Source organism: Chiloscyllium punctatum, chromosome 37 (genome assembly GCF_047496795.1).
Source record: "Chiloscyllium punctatum isolate Juve2018m chromosome 37, sChiPun1.3, whole genome shotgun sequence".
In the NCBI taxonomy this organism is placed as follows: Eukaryota; Metazoa; Chordata; class Chondrichthyes; order Orectolobiformes; family Hemiscylliidae; genus Chiloscyllium; species Chiloscyllium punctatum.
The window spans coordinates 64,130,458-64,158,022 of record NC_092775.1 but is presented as its reverse complement, the minus strand read 5'-3'; the positions used below and the strand labels follow the sequence as shown (position 1 = coordinate 64,158,022).

Here is a 27,565-nt window from a genome sequence, read left to right as displayed (position 1 = left end):
AATCGTGCAAACTAAAAATTACACTTGGAATAGCAGGTACAACAAAACTACCTAATGCGATTCCAAGCATCCCCCACTAAATGTCACAACAGATTCAATTCCTTAATCTTTCCAACTCTGTCTCTCAGTTATAGAATCTCTCACTTTTCTCATTCATTGCATTTGGTTCTTGAATCACATGCATTAACTCCACTCTGTCCCGCTGTCCCAGAGTCAGCACCCAAATTCCAACAGAAACTCCTTATCCAGATTCATAACAATCTTGATGACATGGATTCCCCAGAGACTTTTTATCACTCTCCTTTAATGAACCTTGTCCAACAGGCTACATGCCTCTGGTGAAACTAAAGTATTGTAGTGGAATTATCCAAATCACAATCTCTGCTCTAAACATGTCTTCAGCTTTTTGTCCTTTTTTTAAATGGTATCACACACACAGATTCATGTAAATTTATCCTCTTAACCCTCTTTATCCTCCTCTTTGCTGCAGCTCTTTGTCTCTGTACACATGGCTTTTGAATCTTAACTTCCTCTTTGTTGGTACTTCTTCCAGGTCACAGATTGCAAGGTCATCTGGATCTATATTTCTTACTATATGAAAAAAAATTAAAATTGAATTACAATTGCTTCCTTTGCAATTGATCTAACCACCTCAAACAATTTTTCAGTTATTCTTAAAAGTAACTACAGACTTCACAGGTATTTAAATGAAATTACAAATTTTGTTTAAATTAATACTTACAGATTAAATGTCATCACACACTTACGACTAAAATGAGGACAAATTATTTCGATCAAAGGGTGGTGAATCTTTGGAATTCTCTAACCCAGAAGTCTGTGGATGCTCAGTTGCTGAATTTAATCAAGGCTTGATATACATAGGTTTTTGGATCCTACACAAATCATTGGGGATTGGACCATAAACTGTCAAAGATCAGGCATAATATAATTGAACAGTGAGGAGACACTATGGCCTACTCCTGCTCCAATTATTTTGGTATATACCCAAGAAGTTCAGACTGACCAGGCAGTACAGGGTAATTCTATCTCTTCATTGCACACTTACCATCTCCAGCACCGATACTGACTGTATAATTTTGAGGATAGCAGAAAGGGGCATCTTCATATAGTGACACATGGAAATGAGTGGCTTACATCCAAGGCAAAGGATAGTGCAAGTGCCAGATCAATGGTGGATGGTGTTGCACATGGGTTCTGCGACACAAGACTCAGGTGGGCACTTTCTTGAGGCACTCTGCAGAAAAAAGCTTGACAGATGAACACAACAAAGTACTTGTACCTTGGGGACTCTTCCAAAAATCCTACATTTAATAGCAAAGAGTGTGGAGGAGTCCAACATCCATTTAGAGTCATAGAGATGTGCAGCATGGAAACAGACCCTTCGGTCCAACCCATCCATGCCGACCAGATATCCCAACCCAATCTAGTCCCACCTGCCAGCACCCGGCCATATCCCTCCAAACCTTTCCAATTCATGTACCCATCCAAATGTCTCTTAAATGTTGCAATTGTACCAGCTTCCACCACATCCTCTGGCAGCTCATTCCATACACGTACCACTCTCTGCGTGAAAAATATGCCCCTTAGGTCTCTTTTATATCTGTCTTCTCTCACCCTAAATCTATGCCCTCTAGTTCTGGACTCTCTGACCCAAGGGAAAAGACTTTGTCTATTTATCCTATCCATGCCCCTCATAATTTTGTAATCCTCTATAAGGACACCTCTCAGCCTCCGATGCTCCAGGGAAAACAGCCCCAGCCTGTTCAGCCTCTCCCTGTAGCTCAGATCAACCAACCCTAGCAGCATCCTTGTAAATCTTTTCTGAACCCTTTCAAATTTCACAACATCTTTCCGAGAGGAAGGAGACCAGAATTGCATGCAATATTCCAACAGTGGCCTAACCAATGTCCTGTACAGCCTCAACATGACTTCCCAACTCCTGTACTCAAATACTCTGACCAATAAAGGAAAGCATACCAAATGCCGCCTTCACTATCCTATCTATCTGCGACTTCACTTTCACAGAGTTACGAACCTGCACTCCAAGGTCTCTTTGTTCAGCAACACTCCCTAGGACCTTACCATTAAGTGTATAAGTCCTGCTAAGATTTGCTTTCCCAAAATGCAACACCTTGCATTTATCTGAATTAAACTCCATCTGCCACTTCTCAGCCCATTGGCCCATCTGGTCCAGATCCTGTTGTAATCTGAGGTAACCCTCTTTGCTGTCCACTACACCTCCAATTTTGGTGTCGTCTGCAAACTTACTAACTGTAAATTTTATGCTTGCATCAAAATCATTTATATAAATGACAAAAGGTAGTGGACCCAGCACCGATCCTTGTGGCACTCCACTGGTCACAGGCCTCCAGGCTGAAAAACAACCTTCCACCACCACCCTCTGTCTTCTACCTTTGAGCCAGTTCTGTATCTAAATGGCTAGTTCTCCCTGTACTCCATGAGATCTAACCTTGCCAATCAGTCTCCCATGGGGAACCTTGTTGAACGCCTTACTGAAGTCCATATCGATCATATCTACTGCTCTGCCCTCATCAATCTTCTTTGCTACTTCTTCAAAAAACTCAATGAAGTTTGTGAGACATGATTTCCCACGCACAAAGCCATGTTGACTATCATTAATCAGTCCTTGCCTTTCCAAATACATGTACATCCTGTCCCTCAGGATTCCCCCCGACAAATTGCCCACCACCGAGGTTAGGCTCACCAGTTTATAGTTCCCTGGCTTGTCTTTACTGCCCTTCTTCAACAATGGCACCACTTTTGCCAACCTCCAGTCTTCCAGCACCTCACCTGTGATTATCGATGATACAAATATCTCAACAAGAGGCCCAGCAATCACTTCTCTAGCTTCCCACAGAGTTCTCGGGTACACCTGATCAGGGCCTGGGGATTTATCCACTTTTAACTGTTTCAAGACATCCAGCACTACCTCCTCTGTAATCTGGACATTTTGCAAGATGTCACCATCTATTTCCCTACAGTCTATATCTTCCATATCCTTTTCCACAGTAAATACTGATGCAAAATATTCATTTAGTATCTCCCCCATTTTCTGTGGCTCCACATAAAGGCTGCCTTGCTGATCTTTGAGGGGTGCTGGAAGAGCACAGCAGTTCAGGCAGCATCCAACGAGCAGCGAAATCGATGTTTCAGGCAAAAGCCCTTCATCAGGAATAAAGGCAGTGAGCCTGAAGCATGGAGACATAAGCTAGAGGAGGGTGGGGGTGGGGGCCATATTTTCTCCCTAGTTACCCTTTTGTCCTGAATATATTTGTAAAAACCCTTTTGATTCTCCTTCATTCTATTTACCAAAGCTATCTCATGTCCCTGTTTTGCCCTCCTGATTTCCCTCATAAGTATACTCCTACTTCCTTTATACTCTTCTAAGGATTCACTCAATCTATCCTGTCTATACCTGACATATGCTTCCTTCTTTTTCTTAACCAAACCCTCAATTTCTTTAGTCATCCAGCATTCCCTATACCTACCAGCCTTCCCTTTCACCCTGACAGGAATATACTTTCTCTGGATTCTTGTTATCTCATTTCTGAAGACTTCCCATTTTCCAGCCGTCCCTTTACCCGTGAACATCTGCCTCCAATCAGCTTTTGAAAGTTCTTGCCTAATACCATCAAAATTGGCCTTTCTCCAATTTAGAACTTCAACTTTTAGATCCGGTCGATCCTTTTCCATCACTATTTTAAATCTAATAGAATTATGGTCGCTGGCCCCAAAGTGCTCTCCCACTGACACCTCAGTCACCTGCCCTGCCTTATTTCCCAAGAGTAGGTCAAGTTTTGCACCTTCTCTAGTAGGTACATCCACATACTGAATCAGAAAATTGTCTTGTACACACTTAAGAAATTCCTCTCCATCTAAACCTTTAACACTATGGCAGTCCCAGTCTATGTTTGGAAAGTTAAAATCACCAACCATGGGCGACATGGTGGCACAGTGGTTAGCACTGTTGCCTCACAGCGCCAGAGACCCAGGTTCAATTCCCGCCTCAGGCGACTGACTGTGTAGAGTTTGTACATTCTCCCCGTGTCTGCGTGGGTTTCCTCCGGGTGCTCTGGTTTCCTCCCACAGTCCAAAGATGTGCAGGTCAGGTGAATTGGCCATGCTAAACTGCCCGTAGTGTTAGGTAAGGGGTAAATGTAGGGGTATGGGTGGGTTGCGCTTCAGCAGGTCGGTGTGGACTTGTTGGGCCGAAGGGCCTGTTTCCACACTGTAATGTAACCTAATCTATAACTACCCTATTATTCTTACAGATAGCTGAGATCTCCTTACAAGTTTGTTTCTCAATTTCCTTCTGACTATTGGGGGGTCTACAATACAATCCCAATAAGGTGATCATCCCTTTCTTATTTCTTAGTTCCACCCAAATAACTTCCCTGGATGTATTTCCAGGAATATCTTCCCTCAGCACAGCTGTAATGCTATCCCTTATCAAAAATGCCACTCCCCCTCCTCTCTTGCCTCCCTTTCTATCCCTCTTGTAGCATTTGTATCCTGGAACATTAAGCTGTCAGTCCTGCCCATCCCTGAGTCATGTTTCTGTAATTGCTATGATATCCCAGTCCCATGTTCCTAACCATGCCCTGAGTTCATCTGCCTTCCCTGCTAGGCCCCTTGCATTGAAATAAATGCAGTTTAATTTATTAGTCCTACCTTGTCCCTGCCTGCCCTGACTGTTTGACTCACTTCTGTTCTCAGCTGGACCCGTCTCAGTTCGATCTCTTTCCTCACTACTCCCTGGGTCCCACCCCCCACCTTACTAGTTTAAATCCTCCCAAGCAGCTCTAGCAAATTTCCCTGACAGTATATTAGTCCCCTTCCCTTTTAGGTGCAATCCATCCTTCTTGTATACGTCACTTCTACCCCAAAAGAGATTCCAATGATCTGAAAATGTGAATCCTTCTCCCATACACCAGCTCCTCAGCCATGCATTCATCTGCTCTATCCTCCTACTCCTGCCCTCACTAGCTCGTAGCACTGGGAGTAATCAAGATATTACTACCCTTGAGGACCTCCTTTTTAAATTTCTGCCGAACTCTCTGTAATCTCCCTTCAGAATCTTAACCTTTTCCCTTCCTATATCGTTGGTTCCAAGTGGACAATGACCTCTTGCTGGCCCCTCTCCCCCGTGAGAACATTCTGCACCCTCTCTGAGACATCCTTGATCCTGGCACCAGGGAAACAACACACCATTCTACCTTTTCTCTGCTGGCCACAGAAACGTCTGTCTGTACCTCTGACTACAGAATCCCCGAACACAATTGATCTCTTGGAAGCCAACGTACCCCTCATTGCATTCGAGCCAGTCTCAATACCAGAAACTTGGCTGTTCGTGCTACATTCCCCTGAGAATCCATCACCCCCTACATTTTCCAAAACATCATCCCTGTTTGAAATGGGTATATCCACAAAAGACTCCTGCCCTAGGTGCCGACCTCTCTCACCCTTCCTGGAATTAACCCATCTATGTATCAGATCTTGTGGTGGGAGAGCATTTTGGTGATCGTGACAACAACTGCCTCACATTCTACATAGCTATGGAGAAGGAGCGGATTAGGCAAAATGGGATGATGTTTAATTGGGGAAGAGGAAAGTAAGATACAATTAGACATGAGTTAGGAAGCATGGACTGGGAGCAATTGTTCCATGGTAAAGGCACTATAGACATGTGGAGACTGTTTAAGAAGCAGTTGTTGCGAGTGATGAATAAATATGTCCCTCTGAGTCAGGCAAGAAGGGGTAAGGTAAAGGAACCTTGGATGACGAGAGCAGTGGAGCTTCTCATCAAAAGGAAGAAGGTAGCTTACATTAGGTGGAGGAAGCTAGGGTCAAGTTCAGCTCTACAGGATTACAGGCAGGTGAGGAAAGAGCTCAAAAATGGTCTGAGGAGAGCCAGGAGGGGGCACGAGAAAGGCTTTGCAGAACGGATTATGGAGAACACAAAGGCATTTTACACTTATGTGAGGAATAAGAGAATGGTCAAAGAAAGAGTAGGGCCGATCAGGGATAGCATAGGGAACTTGTGTGTGGAGTCTGAGGAGGTAGGGGAAGCCCTAACTGAGTTTTTTGCTTCTGTCTTTACGAAACTTTGTAGTGAATGAAACCTTTGAAGAGCAGGTGTGCGTGCTGGAATGGATAGAGATAGAGGAAGCTGATGTGCTGAAAGTTTTGTCAAACATTAAGATTGACAAGTCGCCAGGCCCGGACCAGATTTGTCCTCGGCTGCTTTGGGAAATGAGAAATGCAATTGCTTCGCCACTTGCAAAGATCTTTGCATTCTTGCTCTCCACTGGAGTCGTACCTGAGGACAGGAGAGAGGCAAATGTAATTCCTCTTTTCAAGAAAGGAAATAGGGAAATCCCCGGCAATTACAGACCAGTCAGTTTCATGTCTGTCGTCTGCAAGGCGTTAGAAAGGATTCTGAGGGATAGGATTTATGACCATCTGGAAGACCATGGCTCGATTAAACACAGTCAACACAGCTTTGTGAGGGGCAGGTCATGCCTCACAAACCTTATCAAGTTCTTTGAGGATGTGACTAGAAAAGTTGATAAGGGTCGAGCTGTGGATGTGGTGTATATGGACTTCAGCAAGGCATTTGATAAGTTTACCCATGGTAGGCTCATTCAGAAGGTCAGGAGGAATGGGATACAGGGGAACTTAGCTGTCTGGATACAGAATTGGCTGGCCAACAGAAGACAGCGAGTGGCAGTAGAAGGAAAATATTCTGCCTGGAAGTCAGTGGTGAGTGGTGTTCCACAGGGCTCTGTCCTTGGGCCTCTACTGTTTGTAATTTTTATTAATGTCTTGGATGAGGGGATTGAAGGATGGGTCAGCAAGTTTGCAGATGACACAAAGGTTGGAGGTGTCATTGACAGTATAGAGGACTGTTGTAGGCTGCAGTGGGACATTGACAGGATGCAGAGATGGGCTGAGAGGTGGCAGATGGAGTTCAACCTGGGTAAATGCGAGGTGATGCATTTTGGAAGGTCGAATTTGAAAGCTGAGTACAGGATTAAGGATAGGATTCTTGGCAGTGTGGAGGAACAGAGGGATCTTGGTGTGCAGGTACATAGATCCCTTAAAATGGCCACCCAAGTGGACAGCGTTGTTAAGAAAGCATATGGTGTTTTGGCTTTCAGTAACAAGGGGATTGAGTTTAAGAGTCGTGAGATTTTGTTGCAGCTCTATAAAACTTTGGTTAGACCGCACTTGGAATACTGCATCCAGTTCTGGTCGCCCTATTATATAGGAAAGATGTGGATGCTTTGGAGATTGTTCAGAGGAGATTTACCAGGATGCTGCCTGGACTGGAGGGCTTATCTTATGAAGAGAGGTTGACTGAGCTCGGACTTTTTTAATTGGAGAAAAGGAGGAGGAGAGGGGACCTAATGAGGTATACAAGATAATGAGAGGCATAGATAGAGTCAATAGCCAGAGACTATTTCCCAGGGCAGAAATGGCTAACGTGAGGGGTCATAGTTTTAAGCTGGTTGGAGGAAAGTATAGAGGGGATGTCAGAGGCGGGTTCTTTACACAGAGAGTTGTGAGAGCATGGAATGCGTTACCAGCAGCAGTTGTGGAAGCAAGGTCATTGGGGACATTTAAGAGACTGCTGGACATGCATATGGTCACAGAAATTTGAGGGTGCATACATGAGGATCAATGGTCGGCACAACATCATGGGCTGAAGGGCCTGTTCTGTGCTGTACTGTTCTATGTTCTATGTTCTATGTGACTGTATCTGAGTCTTTCCCCCTTTCCTATAACTGCCATCCATCACATACTGTTGCTGTTGCAAATTCCTCATCGCTTCTATCTGTCTCTTCAACCAATCCACTCAACCTGATAAGATTCGCATCCAACAGCATTTATGGCAGATATAATCCGCAGTAACCCTTAAACACTCTTTAAACTCCCACATCTGACAAGAAGTACATCTCACTGCAAAGGCCATTTTTGCTCTTTCACAATCTACAGACCCAGAAAACAACACCTTCTTATTCCTCTACAAATACTGCCCCAGGTTAAATTAATAGCTATGGCTTATATTTTAAGTTTAATCAAGAGACTTATCTCCAAAAACATATAATCAAGAAAGAATCCACTATACTCACTCTTGCAGCCTTTCTCTTGGACCGACTTAAAACAACAATTAACTTATCTGATTCTGTGCTGTGAACTTCGCTAGGTTTTGCAAAGATTTTGTAGCATCTGCTTTCAGCATAAAAACAATGGCTAAATGCATCAGTACACTTGTGCGCCAAGTCATCACGTAGCATCTGATGGAATTTCTCAGCTTCCATTGCAGCACAAGTGGAACCTACCCAAATTCTGTGTGCTGAGGAGCACATTAGACTGACGCCTTGCAAGGGCACCATGTTGTCATCATCACTGAAGGCACCATTGTACACAGGTCCCTAGCACTTGGTGCTCTAACTGAGTTGCTGCCTCAGAGTAGTGTTTCCATGAAATACAAAGCAATTTTCCTTCCTCAGTTGTCCTCCCATCATGGCCACTCCACCAAGAGATGTTGGATTTTTGCCAGACTGCTTCCATCAAAATGCAATAATTCTGAATTAGGCTTCAATTCTTCAATACATCTTATTAATGTACTTCGATAAGTATGTCATCACTTTACTAGCCAAAGCATAATCTTGAAGTTTGCATCTTACTTTTGAGGACAGAAACCAGTCATGAGTATTCTCCAAGGCCACCTGCAATATTCCCCAGTTGAAAATCAGCATGGGGCACTGGGCTAGGCATTGGATAGGAGCACTAGGACAGGCAAGGGAACACTAAGACAGATACAAGAATAATTGATGAGGCAACATGAAATGATTTGATTTATAGATTTGATTTGAATGTTGATTTTGTGACGGCTTTTAGTTTTGCACTGTGGCCAGGCTGACACTGTAATGGTCAGTGGCAGAGAAAATGAAAGATATGAGACTGTTAGTGAATGTGGAAATGGGCTTATGGTTAATGTTATCACCCTTGAATGAATTCTTCATATTCAGATAGCTCAGGAAGCAACTGTGTCATTGGCCTCCTCCATTCCTGCTTCTCAACGCACTCTTCAATTGCTCACCATAGGGTTGGTGACCAGGGCTATCACTTTGTGATAATGAACTTGTGAAGGATGTAACAACCTAGCACAAGTGTTGTGGCCACTCTTCCAACTGCTGTGGGCTCTTCCAGAGTGGTCTCAACAATGAAGCAGTGCCACAGCATGCCAATAGCCTGCCCTAACCTATGGCCTTCACTGTACCGATACTGCACGAACAGAAGAAATCAGCAATCATACGGCCAGCACCTAGCACATGTCATCCAGTACCTACCCTTTACTTTGGTGTGTTGGCCTAAATCTGGATAGTGCAGATGAAGGCAAGCAGATTCCTATAGCATTTATTAGATATCTTATGTCCAGTACATAAAGAATCTGCCTTTTCAACATTTTAAAAATGCTTTTTTCTACTAGAGATGATCAAGAATGACAATCTCTGAGTCATAATTGATTTCTGTCCAGAAAACTTTTAAAATCTGATCACTATCACCATCCTGGGGATCACCATTGACCACAAACTCAACTCACCATATAAATAGAGTAGCTACAAGACCATATCAATGTCTAGGAATACTACAGTGAATAACTTGCCTCTTGAACCCCCTGTTCACTAAGTACAAGGCGTAAGATGAAAAATTCCCTACTTGTCTGGACCGATGCAATTCCAACAATATTCAAGAAGCTTGACATAATCCAGGCCAAGAAGCCCACTTGATTGCCTCTGCATCCTCAAGTATTTAGTCACTCCACTGCCAAAACACCCGCAAGTTCATGTCAAAACCACTCACCATCCTGACTTGGAAATATGTTACCGTTCCTTCACTGTCAAAGGGTAGGTCAAAGTTCTCATGTGCCCTGCCTAAGGGCATGGTGGGTCTACACACAGTACATGGACTGAAGTGGTTCAAGAAGGCAGCTTCTCAAGGACAACTAGGGACAGGCAATAAATGCTGGCAGTCAGCAATGCCCATGTCCCATGGTGTAAATATAAAAAAGCATAAAGTACCTAAAAAAGCACTATCCCCAAACTGGACCAACAATGCTTTGATTCCTGAAGGATATTGAAGCTGACTGATTTAAAGCATTAAAAATCTTTCACCTGCCTTACAAAGTAGTTCAGTTGGTAAGTCTACTGTCCAATGTCATGTTAAGTCATTCACAAAACAAAGATTCCAAGACTGATCATGGCTCAGTATTAAGTTACAAGCAGTATCAGCAGTGTGGTGGAACAGGAAAATGTATACTCTTTTCACAGAGGGCAGCAGAAGTCTGATCTTTTTTTTCTCCAAGGAGGCATGTGGATGCTGGGATAATTGGAACTGTAGGGATTAAAGTTGCTCCAATTTCATTAAGTTCATATTAATGTCAAACGGGTGTGGAGCTGAGGTGAGTACATGATGAAGCTGAGGTGTAGATCAGCCATAATACCATTGAGTAACGAAAGAGACTCGAGGAGTTGAATGTTCCTTTGTTTTCCTTTCTGCAAAATGTTTAAAAATTCCTTCAGTTGCATAAAATGTCAATTTTAGAATATTCAGCTATTAAATCTTGATAACAGCAGCATATTAACTTCTATTTATCCACCATACATTTAATTCTAACCTAAATGTTGTAGTGAATGATATATTTGACTAATAGTGTTGACTGAAAAGACAATAGCATGATGGTTATATAATTATCAGGATTGTTCACCATGTTGGGAAGAGTCTAAGTGGGTAAAACACTTAGAAACAAGAGTGGCTACATTTGTTTACAAAAGTTCTGTAATTCCCTGTACTTTTTGCAGACCTACATTTTGCCCAGCATGGCAATTTTCCAAGCAGAGGAAGCCAGTCAGGAGGCAGCAGCCATGTTGAATAACATGCGTGTGTATGGAACATGTGTCCTCACCTGCATGGCTCTTGTAGTCTTTGTAGGAGTCAAATACGTCAACAAGTTTGCTCTGGTGTTCCTGGCCTGTGTCATCTTATCCATTCTTTCCATATATGCTGGAGTAATCAAATCTGCAATTGATCCACCAAACTTCCCGTAAGTATAATACCACACGGTGGCAATACAATATTTAATAGCAATAGCCCAGCAATCATGATACCTGTTGGGTTCCATATAAATTGAAATTGGTTGGACTTTAATTCAACCTCATTCAATCAGCTATATTATCTACCCTGTTCACAGCTAGGTACTCTCAGTCGAAAGACAGGTTCAGGAAAAATTGCTAAGTGTCATAAATCTAGAGAGGAAATGGAAAATATTGAAAAGTTGCAGCAAAATGAAAGATCATTAGCCTTAACAATTGCTGGGTACTACATTATTTAGCCACTTTCTCAACTTCTGAAAAATCTTGTATCAGTGAAGGACTGCAATTCAGCTTCTGGCCAGTAAAAATTGAGAAAAATTCCAGACTCACTCAGTACAAGTGAGACCTTCCAAGAACACTTCAGGAAGATGGATTCGGCAATTGAATTCAACAAAAGCATGGTAATGTGTCAATGGGTACAGCCTAAACTGATGAGTTCAGGTCATGATCAAATGTTCTTCTTCTTTGGTATTTGTTGTGAAATCTGCTGCTCAGCACTAAATATGAAGTTAGTCCACTATTGAAGGCCCACTACATCGCATTCAAAAGGTTGTTAGTTCTACAAAGTTTTTTTTTAACTCACAGTTGAAGAGGGGAATCTTCCAAAAATTCAATTGAGTCCTGTTGATTACAGCTTGAGTGTGTCTCAATGGTTCACTTCCTGGAGAAATGTAAAATTACCCATAGCAACTTCCAGATTCCTCTGTTATACTGTGCATCTACTGACCCCTGAAGTTAAGAAATGACTTTTTCTTTCTTTCTGTCATGGAATGGGGGCATAACTGACAAGACTAAGATTTCCCTAATTTCCCTGATGTGAGTGATTTCTAAAGCCAACTAAGAGTCAATTCCATGACGATGTGGAGTCACATGCAGATCAGACCGGATGAGGATGGCAGATTAGTGAACTAGATTTTTTTGTTCTTTTAATAATTGCTATTGGATCAGTTTATTTTTGCTCCAGATCTTATTAATTTGAATTCAAATTTTGACCCAATGTTCTGAGAGTGTTAGGGATTACAAGTTCAGAGCCAATATCATTGTGTCATTACCTCCCCTAATAGTAAATGCTGACAGTTTTGTCACTGTTATCACTACAAATTCTGGATTCATGTTGAAATTTGGAGCAATACATGAGTTTGGCAAACTAATCATTATTCATAGTGAGAAAAATAATTTGGACTTGGAAGACACCTTCTGAAACTTGAAAAGGTTCTAAAGTGCAGCCAATGAAGCACTTTCAAATTTGGTGCAATGAAATTTTCTGGCAATACCAGTTTATTCATGAATAACCTGCTTTTATCTTGTCCTGGTTAGTCTTCATAGAATCACAGAGTTGTCACTGTACAGGAGATGGCCATCCATTCATATGTGTTCTGGCTCTATGGATAACGCCATGACTTACTGTCATCCTCCCACATTTTCCTCATGACATTACACATCCTTTCTCTTTACATAATCATCTAATATTCTATTGGATGCTTCAACTGAATCCGACTCCATCAAATTCTAATAGATCATTCCAGACTCGAACCACTGAGTGCATGAAAAAGTTTTTTTCTCACATCACGTTTACTACTTTTGCAAATCACTTTCAATCTATGTCCTCTCACTCATCATCTGTGAGAACAAGTGGGAATTATTTCTCGGTCTATTCTGTCTGGACTCCTCATCACTTAAACCTTCGATCAATTCTCCTTTAGTCTTTTCCAGTGCAAGGAAAACAGTCTCCACTTACATTCATAGTGACACAGCATGGAAACAGACCCTTTAGTCCAACTCCTCCATGCCGACCAGATATCCTAAACTGATCTTGTCTCACTTACCAGCATCTGGCTCATATCTCTCTAAACCCATCCTATTCATGTACCATCCAGATACCTGTCCGATGTAATTGTACCAGCCTCCACCTCCTCCTCTGGCAGCTTGTTCCATACATGCACCACTCTCTGCTTGAAAAAGCTGCCTCTCAGTTCCCTTTTAAAACTTTCCGTTCTCACCTTAAAATCTGTAGTTTTGGACTCCTCTATCCTGGGGAGAAAACCTTGGCTATTCAGCCTTTCCATATCCCTTGGGATTTTATAAACCTCCACAAGGTAATGCCCTCAGGCTCCAATACTCCAGGGAAAAAAGCCCCAACCTATTCAGTCTCTCCCTATCGCTCAAACCCTCCAACTCAGGCAACATTCTTCGAAATCTTTTATGAACCCTTTCAAATTTAACAACATCTTTTCTACAGCAGGGAGACCAGAATTGACACCAAAAATAGCAGTCCTCACTTTCTCCTAGCCTAATCAATGTCCTGTACAGCTGTAACATAATGTCCCGCCTCAGGCGACTGACTGTGTGGAGTTTGCATGTTCTCCCCGTGTCTGCGTGGGTTTCCTCCGGGTGCTCCGGTTTCCTCCCACAGTCCAAAGATGTGCAGGTCAGGTGAATTGACCATCCTAAATTGCCTGTAGTGTAGGTAAGGGGTAGATGTAGGAGTATGGGTGGGTTGCGCTTCGGCGGGGCGGTGTGGACTTGTTGGGCCGAAGGGCCTGTTTCCACACTGTAAGTAATCTAATCTAGTCCCAACTCTTATACTCAATGCACTGACCAATGAAGACACACTTTCTTCACCACCATGTCTATCTGCAACTCCACTTTCAAGAAACTATGCAGCTGCACTCCTAGGTCTCTTTGTTCAGCAACACCTTCTTCTTCAACCATCTTCTTCAATCTATTTTCACAACTGAAGTTTGTCATCATTTGGAACGTTGATGTAAACCTCTTTTGTACTTTTCAGCTGCGGTCTAATCTCCAAGCCTCTTATGGCAACCCAAGCATCTTAGATGCCAGTCTTCCACCAATTTGATTCACTGTATTAGATATTAAGATATGGCTGACAGAACTGGATAATGCAAAGGCTATGGGCCCTGACACCGTTCCATTGATGGTACTGAAGATGTATGCTCCAGACTCTGCGCTAGGCTATTCAGGTGTAGCTACAACATTGGAATATACCCATCAATTAGGAAAATTGCCCACACATATCCTGTGCACAAAAACCAGGACAATTCCAACCTGGCCAATTACGTACCCATCATTCTATTTTCAGTCATCAGTAACTTGATGGAAGGTGTCACCAACAGTGCTGTTGAGCAGTACAGGTATCTGCTCAGCAATAGTGTGTTCAGTGATGTCCAATATGGGTTCCACCAGAACCATTCAGCTCCTGATTTCTTTACAGCTGTGGTTCAAACATTGACAAAAGAACTGAATTCCAGAGGTGAGGTGAGAGAGACTGCCTTTGACATCAAACCCATATTTGACCAAGTGTGGCAACAAGGAACCACAGTAAAAAAAATAGAATCAATGGGATTCTATAAGCAAGCTCTCTTCTGACTGCAATCATTCCTGGCACAGAAATGGTTCTGATGCTCGCAGGTCAGTCATCTCACCTCCAGAATCTCTCTGCAGGCGTTCCTCAGAGTAGTTTGCTTTATCCAAATATTTTCAGCTCATTCATCAATGACCTTTCCTTCATCATAAGGTCAGAAATAGAAATATTCACTGATGATTGCATCAGTGTTTGATGGAATACTCCCCACTTGTCTCGATAAATGTAGATTGAACAAAACTCAAGACGCTTAACCCATTTTCAGGACAAAGCAGCCAGCTTGATTGGCATCACAACCACAAATATTTAATTGCCAAAAGTGCTGTTAATCAATATGAGTCAAGACTGTGAATTGGATGAGAGAATAAGGGCTGAAAATGATTGCTGAATCTGCTTTCTAATTTAGGCTTGACGTTGATGTGATTCGCACATCACAATTGTTTTGCTTCATTTCCTTGGTATAAAAATTGCCCTTCCAGTTTATAACCACACACCAATTCAAATCCTTACAAGCCTCCTCAGAAATGCTTCTGTCTATTTAACAGTAAGTCTTATTGTAAGACTGGCTACAAAGCACTCGTTTAAAATAGGATTTCAACAAAAGCTTCCATCAGCAGATTTGAATTGCAAATGTTTATACCAAAAACGTGGATTATAGCATTAAACTTATTCTGCAGTTACCCTCAATACCAAACTCTATGTCACCCCAAACTCCTGCACCCTTTCACCTCACCAACACCACTGTCACAACCTTGTAAAGGCAAGAGGTCTTCCCCAGCCATGAATCTGCTTCAACTAAAAAAAACAATGTCTGGAACAGGATAGGGAATCCATAGTGCCCACTGGCTTCATAACTTTCCATCCCTTAAACTGACAAGGGATCAAAACTTCAACCCATACTTCCTGCAGGGTTTTTATCCAACCTTGGGACTTTTTGTTAGTGTTCACTCCCACAATAATGATGATTCATCAGTCTACTTATTTCTATGAAATACAGCAAAGTTGAGAATACCAGGGCCAAGAATTCATGGATATAAAGTAATTGCAAAAAAAATCCAATAAGGAATTTTGCCTGAACAACATAATCTAGAAATTGATTGTAATACAGAACTGTTCCATGTTTTGGATTAATTGAGGCAATTATCATTTAAGCCAAAACTCGATAAACATATGAGGGTGAAAATACAAATGATAGAATGAGGAGAAGTAAGGTTGAAAGCAGTTCATGTACTGTGTAAATACTGGGGGAGACAAATTACCTAATTCTATGCTTGAGGTAATTTTATAGTTATTTTTAGTCAACTTGTTCAAATATGTTATGTCACATATCTGGAGAAAGCCAGGCTTCCTAGCTCAGAGGTAGGGATCTGCTACGAGAGCCTAGGAGGTAAGTTAATGTAATGTTCACAGAAGAGGAATAAGTGGAGTAATGTACTGCTGGTTCATCAAAAATGAATGTGCAATTATTTAAAGTGATATTACAGATACTAAGACAGATTGAAGCAGCTTACTCACTGTAATGCCTTTACTTGCTTCTCAAATGATAACTCTGTTCATATGATTTTCTAGCATTGGAAGTTACCAATGGCTCAATATACTGTTGGTTGGAGCTATGGATTAAATCAAAAGATGAGAGTGGGGAGTTTAACCGATACCAAACTGATGTTAAAATATTAGCAATATTTTTCCAAATCTCAAATAGTTATTTTGATTAAGGTAAATTTACACAGGCTTTCTCTGCTATGTTATTGGGATTTCCAAAGATGATTAGATGAAGATAGCCTCAGGTTACAAATCAGGATTAGATCAGGGATGAGATAGATAAGGAGCAAGATTAAGTCAGGGCAGGATTCGGTCAGGGACAAGATTAGATCGACAAAAGGCTCAGAATAAAACAAAAACTACAAACTCTGGAATATGACCAAAAATGGAATTTCTTAAAGTGAGTAGAAAAAGTAAAATTGAAGTACATTGGAACAACATAGTGTGTAGGCAATGAAGAGATCATGCAGACATTATTACATGGTAGTAACCTCATATTAAATTTCTGCTAATCAGGGTAGCCAACTCCCTATTTGTCCAGTGCTTACCTCACCAAAACCTTTTCTATACATCACACGTCCAGAGTGAAACCTGTGAAAAGTGCAAAATTTAAGAAGATGTCACTTTAGCTTCTGACCCAGAGCTGTAACTGCAAGTGCTCGCCTCTCTGCAGAGTCTCCTTACTGAGGAAAAAGCCACCTATTTGCTACCATCATACTTTTACGCAGGATTAAATATTGTGAGTGAAAGAATAGATCAACCAAAGTATAGAGTGTGGTGCTGGAACAGCACAGCAGGTCAGGCAGCATCTGAGTAGCAGGAGAGACGATCTTTTGGGCAAAAAGCCTTCACCAGGAATGAGGCCAAAACGTCGACTCTAATGCTCCTCGGTTGCAGCCTGACCTGCTGTGCTTTCTCAGCACCATATTCTCAACTCTAATATCCAGCATCGGCAGTCCTCACTTTCACCCAGCTGAAGTATAGCCAGCCTTAGCTTCAGAATGAGTTGCATAATAATATATTATATCATCACCTTTTAAAATGAGCAACACTAAGGAGATCTGCTAACACATTATATTAGATTTCTGAGGAGGAATACCACAATAAGTGGTTCTGTCAGTGTGTAATTGAAGTTGCTTCATGTTGTGAGGTTCATAATTAACAGGATGTTATCTCTGTTTTCAGTGTCTGTATTCTAGGGAACAGAACATTGTCACGGCACAGTTTTGATGTGTGCGCTAAGGTAATGACTGTGGCCAATGAAACAGTGACCACCCAGCTTTGGAGGCTCTTCTGTACATCTAGTTTTATCAACGCCACGTGTGATGAATACTTTGAGAACAATAATGTCACTGAACTTCAAGGGATCCCTGGAGTCGCCAGTGGACTTATCAGGAGTAAGTGGTGATAGAAAACATACCAAAGAGGTTAATTACTCAGTTTGTTTGTGAGTTTGCATGACAGTTGGGGTTTAAAATTCCTTCTTCTTCAATCAATATTGTCTTTCATGCCTATTACTGGTGACCTTGGCTGGACATGCAGTCCCTTAGTTTTCAGTGTCATCTAGATAGCTCGTTCTTCACATGTGAAATCCCAGAAAGTAAGAATAAGCCTCAGGGTCAACCTCAGAATCATTATATTCCTGATGAAGGGCTTTTACCTGAAACGGCGAATCTACTGCTCCTCGGATGCTGCCTGACCTGCTGTGCTTTTCCAGCACCACACTCTCGACTCAGAATCATCACAGCCAATAGTGTGTTATTATCCAATATCCACAGTGATCACTGTATTGCAATTCAGAACAAAAACCTCTGCTGATTTCTCCATAAACCTTCCTTCATCAAAAGGCTTTGAGGTCAGTTGCACCTCAGCTGAGAGCTGACAGTTTAGCAGAAGACAGGATTAAATCTGAGAGCCTTGAGCCTGAATAGATTAGTGTGAATACTTACTGGGCCAAAGATGGAGCCAGGAATATCTCTTTCTAATTGTCCTATTCTGTTTGTGATGGTGATATAAAAAGATCAAATGAACACACAATTACTTAGAAAGTAATGTTAATCTTAGCAGGATACTGACAGAATCAGGTTGGGTGGTCATTTTACAGACTGTCCAATTCTGCTTTCTGTGGATGTCATTGAGCAGTACAATGAGACAGCGTGTTGAACAGGTAACTGATCCCATTCTATCAATTTCTTCAGTATGATGGTTTTACTCTCGAGGAGTTTAGTACCTTCACTGATTATCTTATCAGTGGTGTGACATAATAATAATTGGGGCTATTCTTTTCCTTCACTAGCACTGGGACAACATTCTGGAATTTCCTTCCTAACCTACGCTGCCTTACAAAGATTAGGAAGGCAGCTCGCCATCTCTTTCTCAAGGACAACTAGGGATGGACTATTAATGTTGGTCCAGCCAATGACATCCACATCCCATGAATGAATGATAAAAAAGTGTCAAAAATATCCTAGACTTATTTCCTCAAGTTTTCAACCTCCCAAAACATGAATCGCCTCTTTGTTTGTGGACGTTTGCTCCTTAGAAATGTCAGGACCAACATATTGGAAAATACAAATTACTACAACAAAGCAACAATTAACAGAATTCACAGTACAAAGGAAACAGAAAATGCAGAAAATACTAAGCAGATCAGGCGGTATCTGTGAAGGAAGAAGCAGAGCGGATGGTGTTTCAGGTCTATGAGTTTTCAATCAGATAGAATTCGTTATATACCATACGCACAAGATCAGAAAGAGAAAGAAGTGAAAGTGAACAAGATAGAAGAAACAAACTGAAAGCCAGAAATTCTTCAAACTGGGCATTTCTAGATGAGGAGTTGCATTAATTAAACAACAAATCAACTAAATACTGTAACTCTGGAAACTAGAAATAAATAATTCTAAAAAAATTAAATCTTTCTTGCTTAGAGCAGCAGTTTGCTTCATACAACCAACATCTTATATAGGAAATTCAGTTTAAAATGTTATTATATACAATTACCTATACAATAGATCATGTGCTAAAGGGAGATAGGATGGAAGAAATAGAAAAAAGATTAGATTGTGAAGAGAAAATAAAGTACCTTCCCTTTATGTAGCATCTTTCGTGACCTCAAATTGAAATGTGCTGACTTTTATTATATCGGGTGTAGAGCAGCCAAGATACCAAAGAGAGAGATAGAGAAGAAAGTGTAGTTTGTAATGTTTCAACTAGTACACTGCATGTTTATCAATCAAAATTTGTCAATCCTAGCAAGTGTCTACAGAAGGTGAGCTACTTTTGAGCCTCTATATTTTTTCCTATAGCTAAAATAATTTGATATCAGCTGGTGGAATATTACAAAATAACTTGGCTTTGTTGACTGTAATGATAAGTTTTGGCGTTAGAACAGTTTCCTACTTCCAAAATATTCCTCGGGTTGTTTCTGGAAGGAGCGAACTATATCACAATGGTACATAGTTCCACCTGGTATAAAGTTTCAAAAATGTGGGGAGGCAATGACCTAGTGATATTTCTTATTGATAGCTTATTAATCCTGAGGCCTAGGTAATGTTCTGGGAACCTGGGTTGAATTCTCACATGGCTGATGTGGAATTTAAATCCAATTAAAAATCTGGAATTAAGGGTTTGATATGATCATAAACCATTGTCAATTGTTAGAAAAACCCATCTGCTTCACCAATGTCCTTTAGGGAAGGTGACTGTGTGCTATCCTTACCTGGTCTGGCCTACACATGGCTCCAGATATACAGCAATGTTTTTGACTCTTACCCACCCTCTGGACAATTAGGGATGGACAATAAATGCTGGCCTTGCAGACAATGCCCATGACCTGTGAATGAATAAGATAAAATAAAAATTAATGGCTAAAAGAAAAGTAATTGATGAAAGCTTTTAGAAATTGATCTTGACTGAAATTGTTTCAATATATGCTTCATTTCCCATGAGTAAACTGCTGAGATGCAAATTACAAAAGCAAAAAAAACAGAAAGTTTGTAGAACTTAAAAGAACTTGTCAATGTCTAGAAACATGGAATGTGGTTATTCTTGGCTCAGAAAACATTTATTGTCCAACCTCAATTGCCCTGAGGAAGGTGGTGATGAGTGACCTTCTTGAACCTGTTGAAGGGCATATGTTCCAGGATTTTCACCAAATGACACTCTATTCAAACAGAAACAATTGAACGTTTTTCTTGTGACAGAAGCCATTCAGAAAGTGTGATAGTCATTTCTAAACTGAAGTGAGATAATTGAAGTTCCGATGAGGCCAGATAGTATTGTGTCTTCTTGTGGGCTGCAGTGAACCCGTCTCATGTACAATCCATCATAGCATTTGCTTTCAAACTAGAAACCATTAATTGTAACCCAGTTCTGTCATTGTCAGACAGAATTACAGTGAAGCACATATGGAATTGTTAAATTGCTACAAGTGCTAATACATACCATGTCATCTGAGTGTGTAGTTGGGACAGCAAAACCTGGTTTGCTGGGGGTGGGGGCAGAAATCTTGGTTTTCCTGGATTCTGACCTTTTTTTGGATGGCCATTGGGTGGCACTTGTTGCCACCTTGTCTTCTCAGAACAAGACTAGAAGAGTCTTGGTTCATGAAATGATATTTGGGCCTAGTTATCCACCAGGATAGACAGCTTCGCCAACCTGCAAGAAATGGCCTCAAAATCACAAGTCCCACCCTGAAGCATGGCACTTTCCAATTCTGCAGAGGCGGAAATGAAATTGAAATAGGTTTCATGCCTACTCTGCTCCCAGAGGCAGTTGACTGTACAAATGACCAGCTTACTCGATTTAAATCACACTTTGGTAACCCAACTGTATGTCACCTGGAGACACCACAGAGCAGACCAGGTCATAGGAGATCTGGGCATACATCTCCTGCATTTCTTTTGGAAAGCCAGGCCCGCTCCCTTTGGAGAAATGAAGGTGTGATCCCAGGACACTTTGGGGATGAAGGGTCAAGTGATCTTTGGGAATGAAGGCTTCTCAGGTACCTTTTGGTGCCCTTTGGAATTATTAACTATAGAAATGATGGTGAACGAAAGGTGCTTAAGTCCCTTGGAGCCATTAGATCAGTTAAAAAAAGTCCTGGCAAGAAAAGCCAAACCAGTCAAGACTCATTAAAAGGTGTTTTTAAGAATCAATGTGCTTTTTCTTTCCTCAACAGAGTGTAGTCTGCAAAACAGAACTCTAGATAGTAGAACTTTCTTTTTCTCCCATATGTGTGGGACATATGGATGCTGAATAGGTTTTCATAGTGGTGAAGGGGGAAAGAGTCTTGGGTGCAAGTATTAAATTGAATTGAGCGTATGAGGAGCCATGAGGATGGTGAGGGATTTTAGGTTGCATGGATTAGGGACGGAAACAATGTGAGAATCAGGAGAAAGACAGATGTGTGAGGAGTGAGGGCTGGAGGAATGTTTTATATTTTATTCTTTCATTTTAATCATTGGACATAGTGTTGGGACCTAAGACAGGCTTTACACCTAATGTACCTCAGAAACTGATAGCCTCGACAGCTGTTCCTGGGATTGTTCTGTCAGACTTCCAATCCAATTGCCACCCGAACCCTAACGACCCCCAAACAGCTCCCCCACCAGGGTGAAGTAGTGCAAGGATTGGGAATCCTTCCGCTTCTATGTACCAGAACTGAGAATGAAAGTCACGGCTCTGACATCCAAGGTTCTGCAAATTCTGCCTCTCCTGCAGCAAGTAGTACATTGTATGCTAGGCTTGAATCCCAAGAGAAGTTTGCTCAGCAGTTTTAATGATGTTGTTTTGTATTTGGAACTTTCCAATTGAAACTCAAGATATTTAATCCCACCTTACTATGATTTTTGTCCATCTAAGTTTAGCACTTTAGCAAAGTGTTGCAACAACATTTCTTCCTAACATTGAGAAGGGTGACCAGTCATACAAGGTGACATTGGTACCCAAGAAACATATGTACTTTGTTGGCCATGAGATTTGGGACAGGGGTGCTTAACAGTGTTGGTTGACATGTAGATGATCTGATATATTCGTATTTCTGATAACACAATGTCTGTTAGACTTTTCAGAACCTTAAATATTGTTAGTATGAACTCACTAGAACATGTAATCCAAGCCAGCCAGTTTTCCATCTGGGGAGTCAGGCTAGTAATATCCACTGTCTGTTATTTGCCTCCAAAGAAATCAGCGTGCTCTTTTTTTCTCAACAGAATATAGTCCACCAAACAGAACTCCAGATAGCAGAACTTTATTATTCATGTCCTCAAAGTATGCTATTTTGAATTTTTCTGAAGAGCAAAATCCCACAAAATATAAATGAAATTAATTAATTAATTAATTTTAGCTATGTTGTGAATATTTCACCAAGAAACTGGGGAAAAATCACTGCAAGAAATCTTATATTCAATGAAGTGGAAATAAATAAAGAATAGACTTGTTGAGAGACTGCAGACACTGTAAACCAGCCATTTAGATAAATAAACTGTTATTGCAAACCTCTACTGTAAATGGTACAGTTGCCATAACTTACATTGAGTCATCATCTTAATAAGTAACATTACCATAGTACATGCCTGAACTGTGTCCATAAAAGTCATTCATCTTCACTAAGTGTTTGCTTTCAGTGCATTCAGAAAAGTCTTCACCAAAGCTGTGCACAGTGCAAGTTGAGGCTTAATGACTCCAATAAAGGAAAAGTGCCTTGAACTTTAAAGACCAATTTTGTGAGTCAAGTCCTTGCACATTCAAACAAATGAATCTTCAGTGTGCGACTATCTGATTATTTAAATCTCTCTTTCCTTGAATAACACCATATTGCTTCACATGCTTATTTTTCTGCTTTTTCAAGTTTAGTAGATCAGACTGAGATTTTGAAAGATTGGATTATTGTTGGTCTATACACAATAAAAATCAATATGGTTATTTTGTGATTTAAGGGCCATGACTTTACAAATGATTAGAAAAATAATGTTTTGGAAGGGATTAAAATTAGAAACAGAATTAGTTTTTATTGTCATGCATACTCAAGTACAGGTGTACAGTGAAAAATTTACAATCGCGACCCACATGGCACCATCTTAGGTAGAAAGTATTGTTTGCATCTGAGATTCAACACTGTGCCAAACAACTACTCCAGAGATGTACTTCAACACAAATCAATCCAAAGTGCATAGTCTAATGATGCTCAATCTGATCTCATCGCCAATTTGTCCCACTCGCTGCATAGAGTTCTACAGATAAACTGAATAAAAAGGGCAGATCAAAATGATATGGCTCTAAGTTGGAGTGCTGGGGTTCCTGGAGTTTTTGATACTGTGCAGAAATTGCACTATTCCAGAGCGACATCAATGCTCATTCATCAAGCCTGTCTCAGGTTCATAATGCCTGGAGCATCATTCTGGATGTTTGTTATCACCCTCCTGCCTTTCTCCTGCTTCCCTGCCCTCTACTATCCCTCCAGTTAACCCAGTCTCACTTAAATCTCTGATGTACAAAACCAATTCTGAACTGAAAATAAAATCAGCTTCCTTAGCGTCGCACACCTGACTGCTTCAGGTGTGAAAAAGGGTCATATTGCAGATGTGGAAGTGATAACAAGGTTATCTTGCAATGTTACCTGTTTACTTTTGAGAGGATAACATTGATTAGAGTGGGTCACTGTGCGGGTCAATAAGAAGAACATCACTGTATGTGAATCAATGTAGTCTGACTGTGATTGTTATGGTTGGTTCAATTTGTATGGAAATAACTTAATAAAGAGAGTTTCACAGCTGCTGCAAAAATAATCAAAGCAAGGTCCTATTTAACTTGGCATGCTTTACCTACAGGCAGGAGACATTATATTAGATAAAGAGTCAAGTTTCATCTGCAACTAATCCGACTCTACTGCATTGATTATGTCAAGTATAAAAATATACATTCATTTTCAAAATAAGAAGGTGGTTGGTAGTAAAATTGCTCTCATTCAGTTTAACTCATTCACCAACACTAATCTATAGATTCAAAAGAGTGTTGACCCGAATGCATAAACGTAGATTTCTTGTTAGAATGCTATATTTATATCAGGTGAAATGTGAAGCTTGACATGTAAAGCACTTTGATTGATGCACTGGGCTAGCCGCAATGTCCTTCACGTCCATCATATTGCATTTTCTCTCTGCTTTTGCCTCCTGCTGGAGATTATATGGCTGCAAGATGGAGTGGTGGGGCTGCTGGAGTAGTTGATACTGTGCAGAAGTTACACTGTGCCAGAGCGATACCAACTCCACAGATTGGTTGGTCTTTATTTGTTCTTGCAGGTACTTCTGTTGGCACATCTGGTTTGGAATACAGCCCAGTTAGATGGTTGGAGGTCACCTTCTCTGCTGGTTTTGAATGTTTCTTGTGAAATCAGTGTTGGCAAACTTAAAACATACTTGCAGGAAGCTCTATTCAATGATAAAAAGGAACAGTCTGTAATTTTACTTGAGAGGTTATAAGGTTAGTTGGCTTGGGACTTTAAAAAAGTATGTAAGTACAGTAGATGGTTTTCTTTTGATGTTGAAATTAAACAAGTTTTTTTTGAGTGTTGCCATCCAGATAATTAATGTGTGGGCATTAAATCTTTTCTCGGGTGCTAATTTGTCAAATATAAATTGAGTTTAATGCCTCCACTACTACTGTGCACAGTGGAGTTCAAGTCAAAGTTGTTTAGTTTCAATATAGTTATTGGAATAAAGTAAGGAGATCAATTTTCATTATTTCCTCCACTGTTATATTAGAGCACACTTTTTGTTAGACCATTCTTCAATATCAACTTACTTGACATTGATGAGCAAACAAAGACTGAATATTTAAATAGATGAGGAAGTTTCAAATTGAGGTACTTTCTCTGGTCAAACGTGCAACAATCATAGTCCTTCCAGACCATTGGGCTGCTCTGTCATTAGAAGCATGACTGTTGATAGTTTTTAACTGAGAATTCACCATGCCTCACATGAGGAGAAATGTCAAGAAGGAAATTCCTTCACAGTAACCTCAGCCAGTGCAGGAATTAAACCCACATTATTGGCATTTCTGTCCATTACAAATCAGCCATCCAGCCAACTGAACGAACTGACCCCGTCATGCCCTCTTCTTCATCAGTATACATTTTTTAGTTTAGTATTGATGAATGAGATAAACAGAATGAGAGCAACTGATCAAACATACAATATTCTGCTGCAACTCAACAGGGTTAATTTTATGTTATGGATAGGAAAAATCATCCCCAAATAACTTAATGATAGGTGGGCTTTTAAAACTATTCAGACTTTCTGATATCATTGGCAAAAATAAGATCTAACTCGGAAAGCAAAACTTGACAGAGGTGTTTACAAGCTCTTTAATTCTCCAGTTTGAATTTGACCCAGTTGTGTGATTAGGGATGATCTATCAACGCTTGGTTTAGATTTTTTGCCTTCTCATAGCAGATGGTATCACCAGATGGCAAGGAAAGCAAACAGATAATCCCTTTTAGATGACCAGGAATCAGACATACTGGACCACATCCTGCCCTGCTGTTTGATGCAGTTGTTCCTGATACAAATCCAAGTTTCTCCATTGATCCCTCACTGCTTTTGAGACAGTTGAAGGTAAACCTGAACATAAGAGTAAGGGCAAATGTTTGGGTATTTCAAACCAGCCCAAAATGATTTAATTCAGAATTCAGGAAATCAGTCTTTCATCCCTGCTCATCATCAGTCAGAGTTCAGTCTCTGTTTTACTACAGGGAGAAAGTGAGGACTGCAGATGCTGGAGATCAGAGTCGAAGAGTGCGGTGCTAGAAAATCACAGCCGGTCAGGCAGCATCCGAGGAGCAGGAGAATTGATGTTTCGAGCATAAGCTCACCATGAGGAAGAGCTTATGCTTGAAGCGTTGATTCCCCTCCATCTCAGATGCTGCCTGACTGGCTGTGCTTTTCCAGCACCACACTCTTCGACTCTGTTTTGCTACACCTTGTGTATAAATTCCAGGAAAAGCTGATGCCAAAAGTGTGTTAAATCCTGAACAAAGCATTTGAAAAAAACAGAAATCATTGGAAAAGCTTACCAGGCCTGGCAGCATCTGTGGAGAGAAATCAAAGTTAACATTTTGGATCCAGCGACTCTTCTGTAGAACACTAGGCATTTGAATTTGATTAAGTGAAAGTTGTAGTTTTTCTCTGACTTGTCTACACTCAGTCCTAGTTATGGCAGCAAAGTTAACCTCATGATCAAACAATCTCATGTAGCACCAAACAAAATGCTTAAGAAAGGCATTGCAACTTCTTATGATTTCCCCTACTGTGGTATCATTTGTTAATGAGAGCAGATATTCAACCAGCTGGATAGTCAGGCTGTGAAATTCATGAAAATGCCAAGTCCTTTGCCATAGTCAGATATGATCGATGAAGGTTGTCTTGCAGCTATTATGTATGCTACCAGCTCTGTGGAATTTTAAATTATTTTAATCAAAAATTGAATACGTCTGCAGCACATTTACTGGCTTGTCACCAAATACATAGTTTTCGAGATCAAGCCATTGCCAGCTGGGAAATGACGTGAAATTATAAAAGACCATTTTTAAGCCCTTGAGCTGAAAAGTCTTTTTTTCTCATTTATCATAGTGTAGTACAAAGGAACAGGAATGCGTTTTGAAGTAAAATGTGAGTGCGATCTTCAAGGAATGACTTCAAAGTGTATCAGGCAATTGGAGAGCTTGGACCCAGAATATTATTTGTAAAGTTAGCTTGGGAAATTAGTTCATAGATATTTTCAGGACAATTCCTCTGAACAGTACATTCGAGAGCCAACCAAGGAGCAGGTTATGCCTGACCTAGTAATGTGCAATGAGACAGGATTAAATCAATAACATCATGGTAAAGGGGTCCCTCGATGAACGTGATTACAACATGATAGGATTACATGTTCAATTTGAAAGAGAGAAATGTGGGTCTAAAGATATTATGTGTTTTAATAAAGTCTGCTCTTGTTCTCCAAAACTCCAGCTGAAGCAATGCAAACCTGTACAGTCTTTCCTCATATGTCAACTCACCCATTCCAAATACTTGTCTAGTATACTTTCTCTGAACTGCTTTCAGTGCATTTGTAGCCTTCTGCTGAAAGCTGGTGCCTGAGGAACTGCAATTTTGATGTGAGCTGGGTCTAGGACTGGATGCTTTTTAAGTTATATCTTTTTTTTAACTATTCTTAAACTATTAAAAAATGGCACTGGATTCATGGCGACAATAAAAGCTTTTCACTCTGTTTTACTGTATTTTTCACTATAAAATATGCATGACAATAACCATACATTTATTCATTCAAAAATCATTCATTTATTCAATACTGTACTCAGTACTCCATATTTGGTCTTACCAGTGCCCTGAATAACCGAGCATACACTCTCTACTTCTGTATTCAGTTCTTTTTGCAC

At 40.7% G+C, this 27,565-nt stretch overlaps 1 protein-coding gene across 4 annotated transcripts in view; it reads left to right on the top strand.

Moving 5' to 3' along the window:
- Positions 1–27,565, top strand: part of LOC140463166 (solute carrier family 12 member 5-like) — a 1,088,806-nt gene that overhangs the window by 961,014 nt on the left and 100,227 nt on the right. For all 4 annotated transcript variants that reach the window (XM_072556937.1, XM_072556936.1, XM_072556940.1 and 1 more), the window contains exons 7-8: positions 10,914–11,155; positions 17,314–17,525. In XM_072556937.1, coding sequence (XP_072413038.1) covers positions 10,914–11,155; positions 17,314–17,525 — 454 coding nt within the window. The remainder of the gene's footprint in view (positions 1–10,913; positions 11,156–17,313; positions 17,526–27,565) is intronic.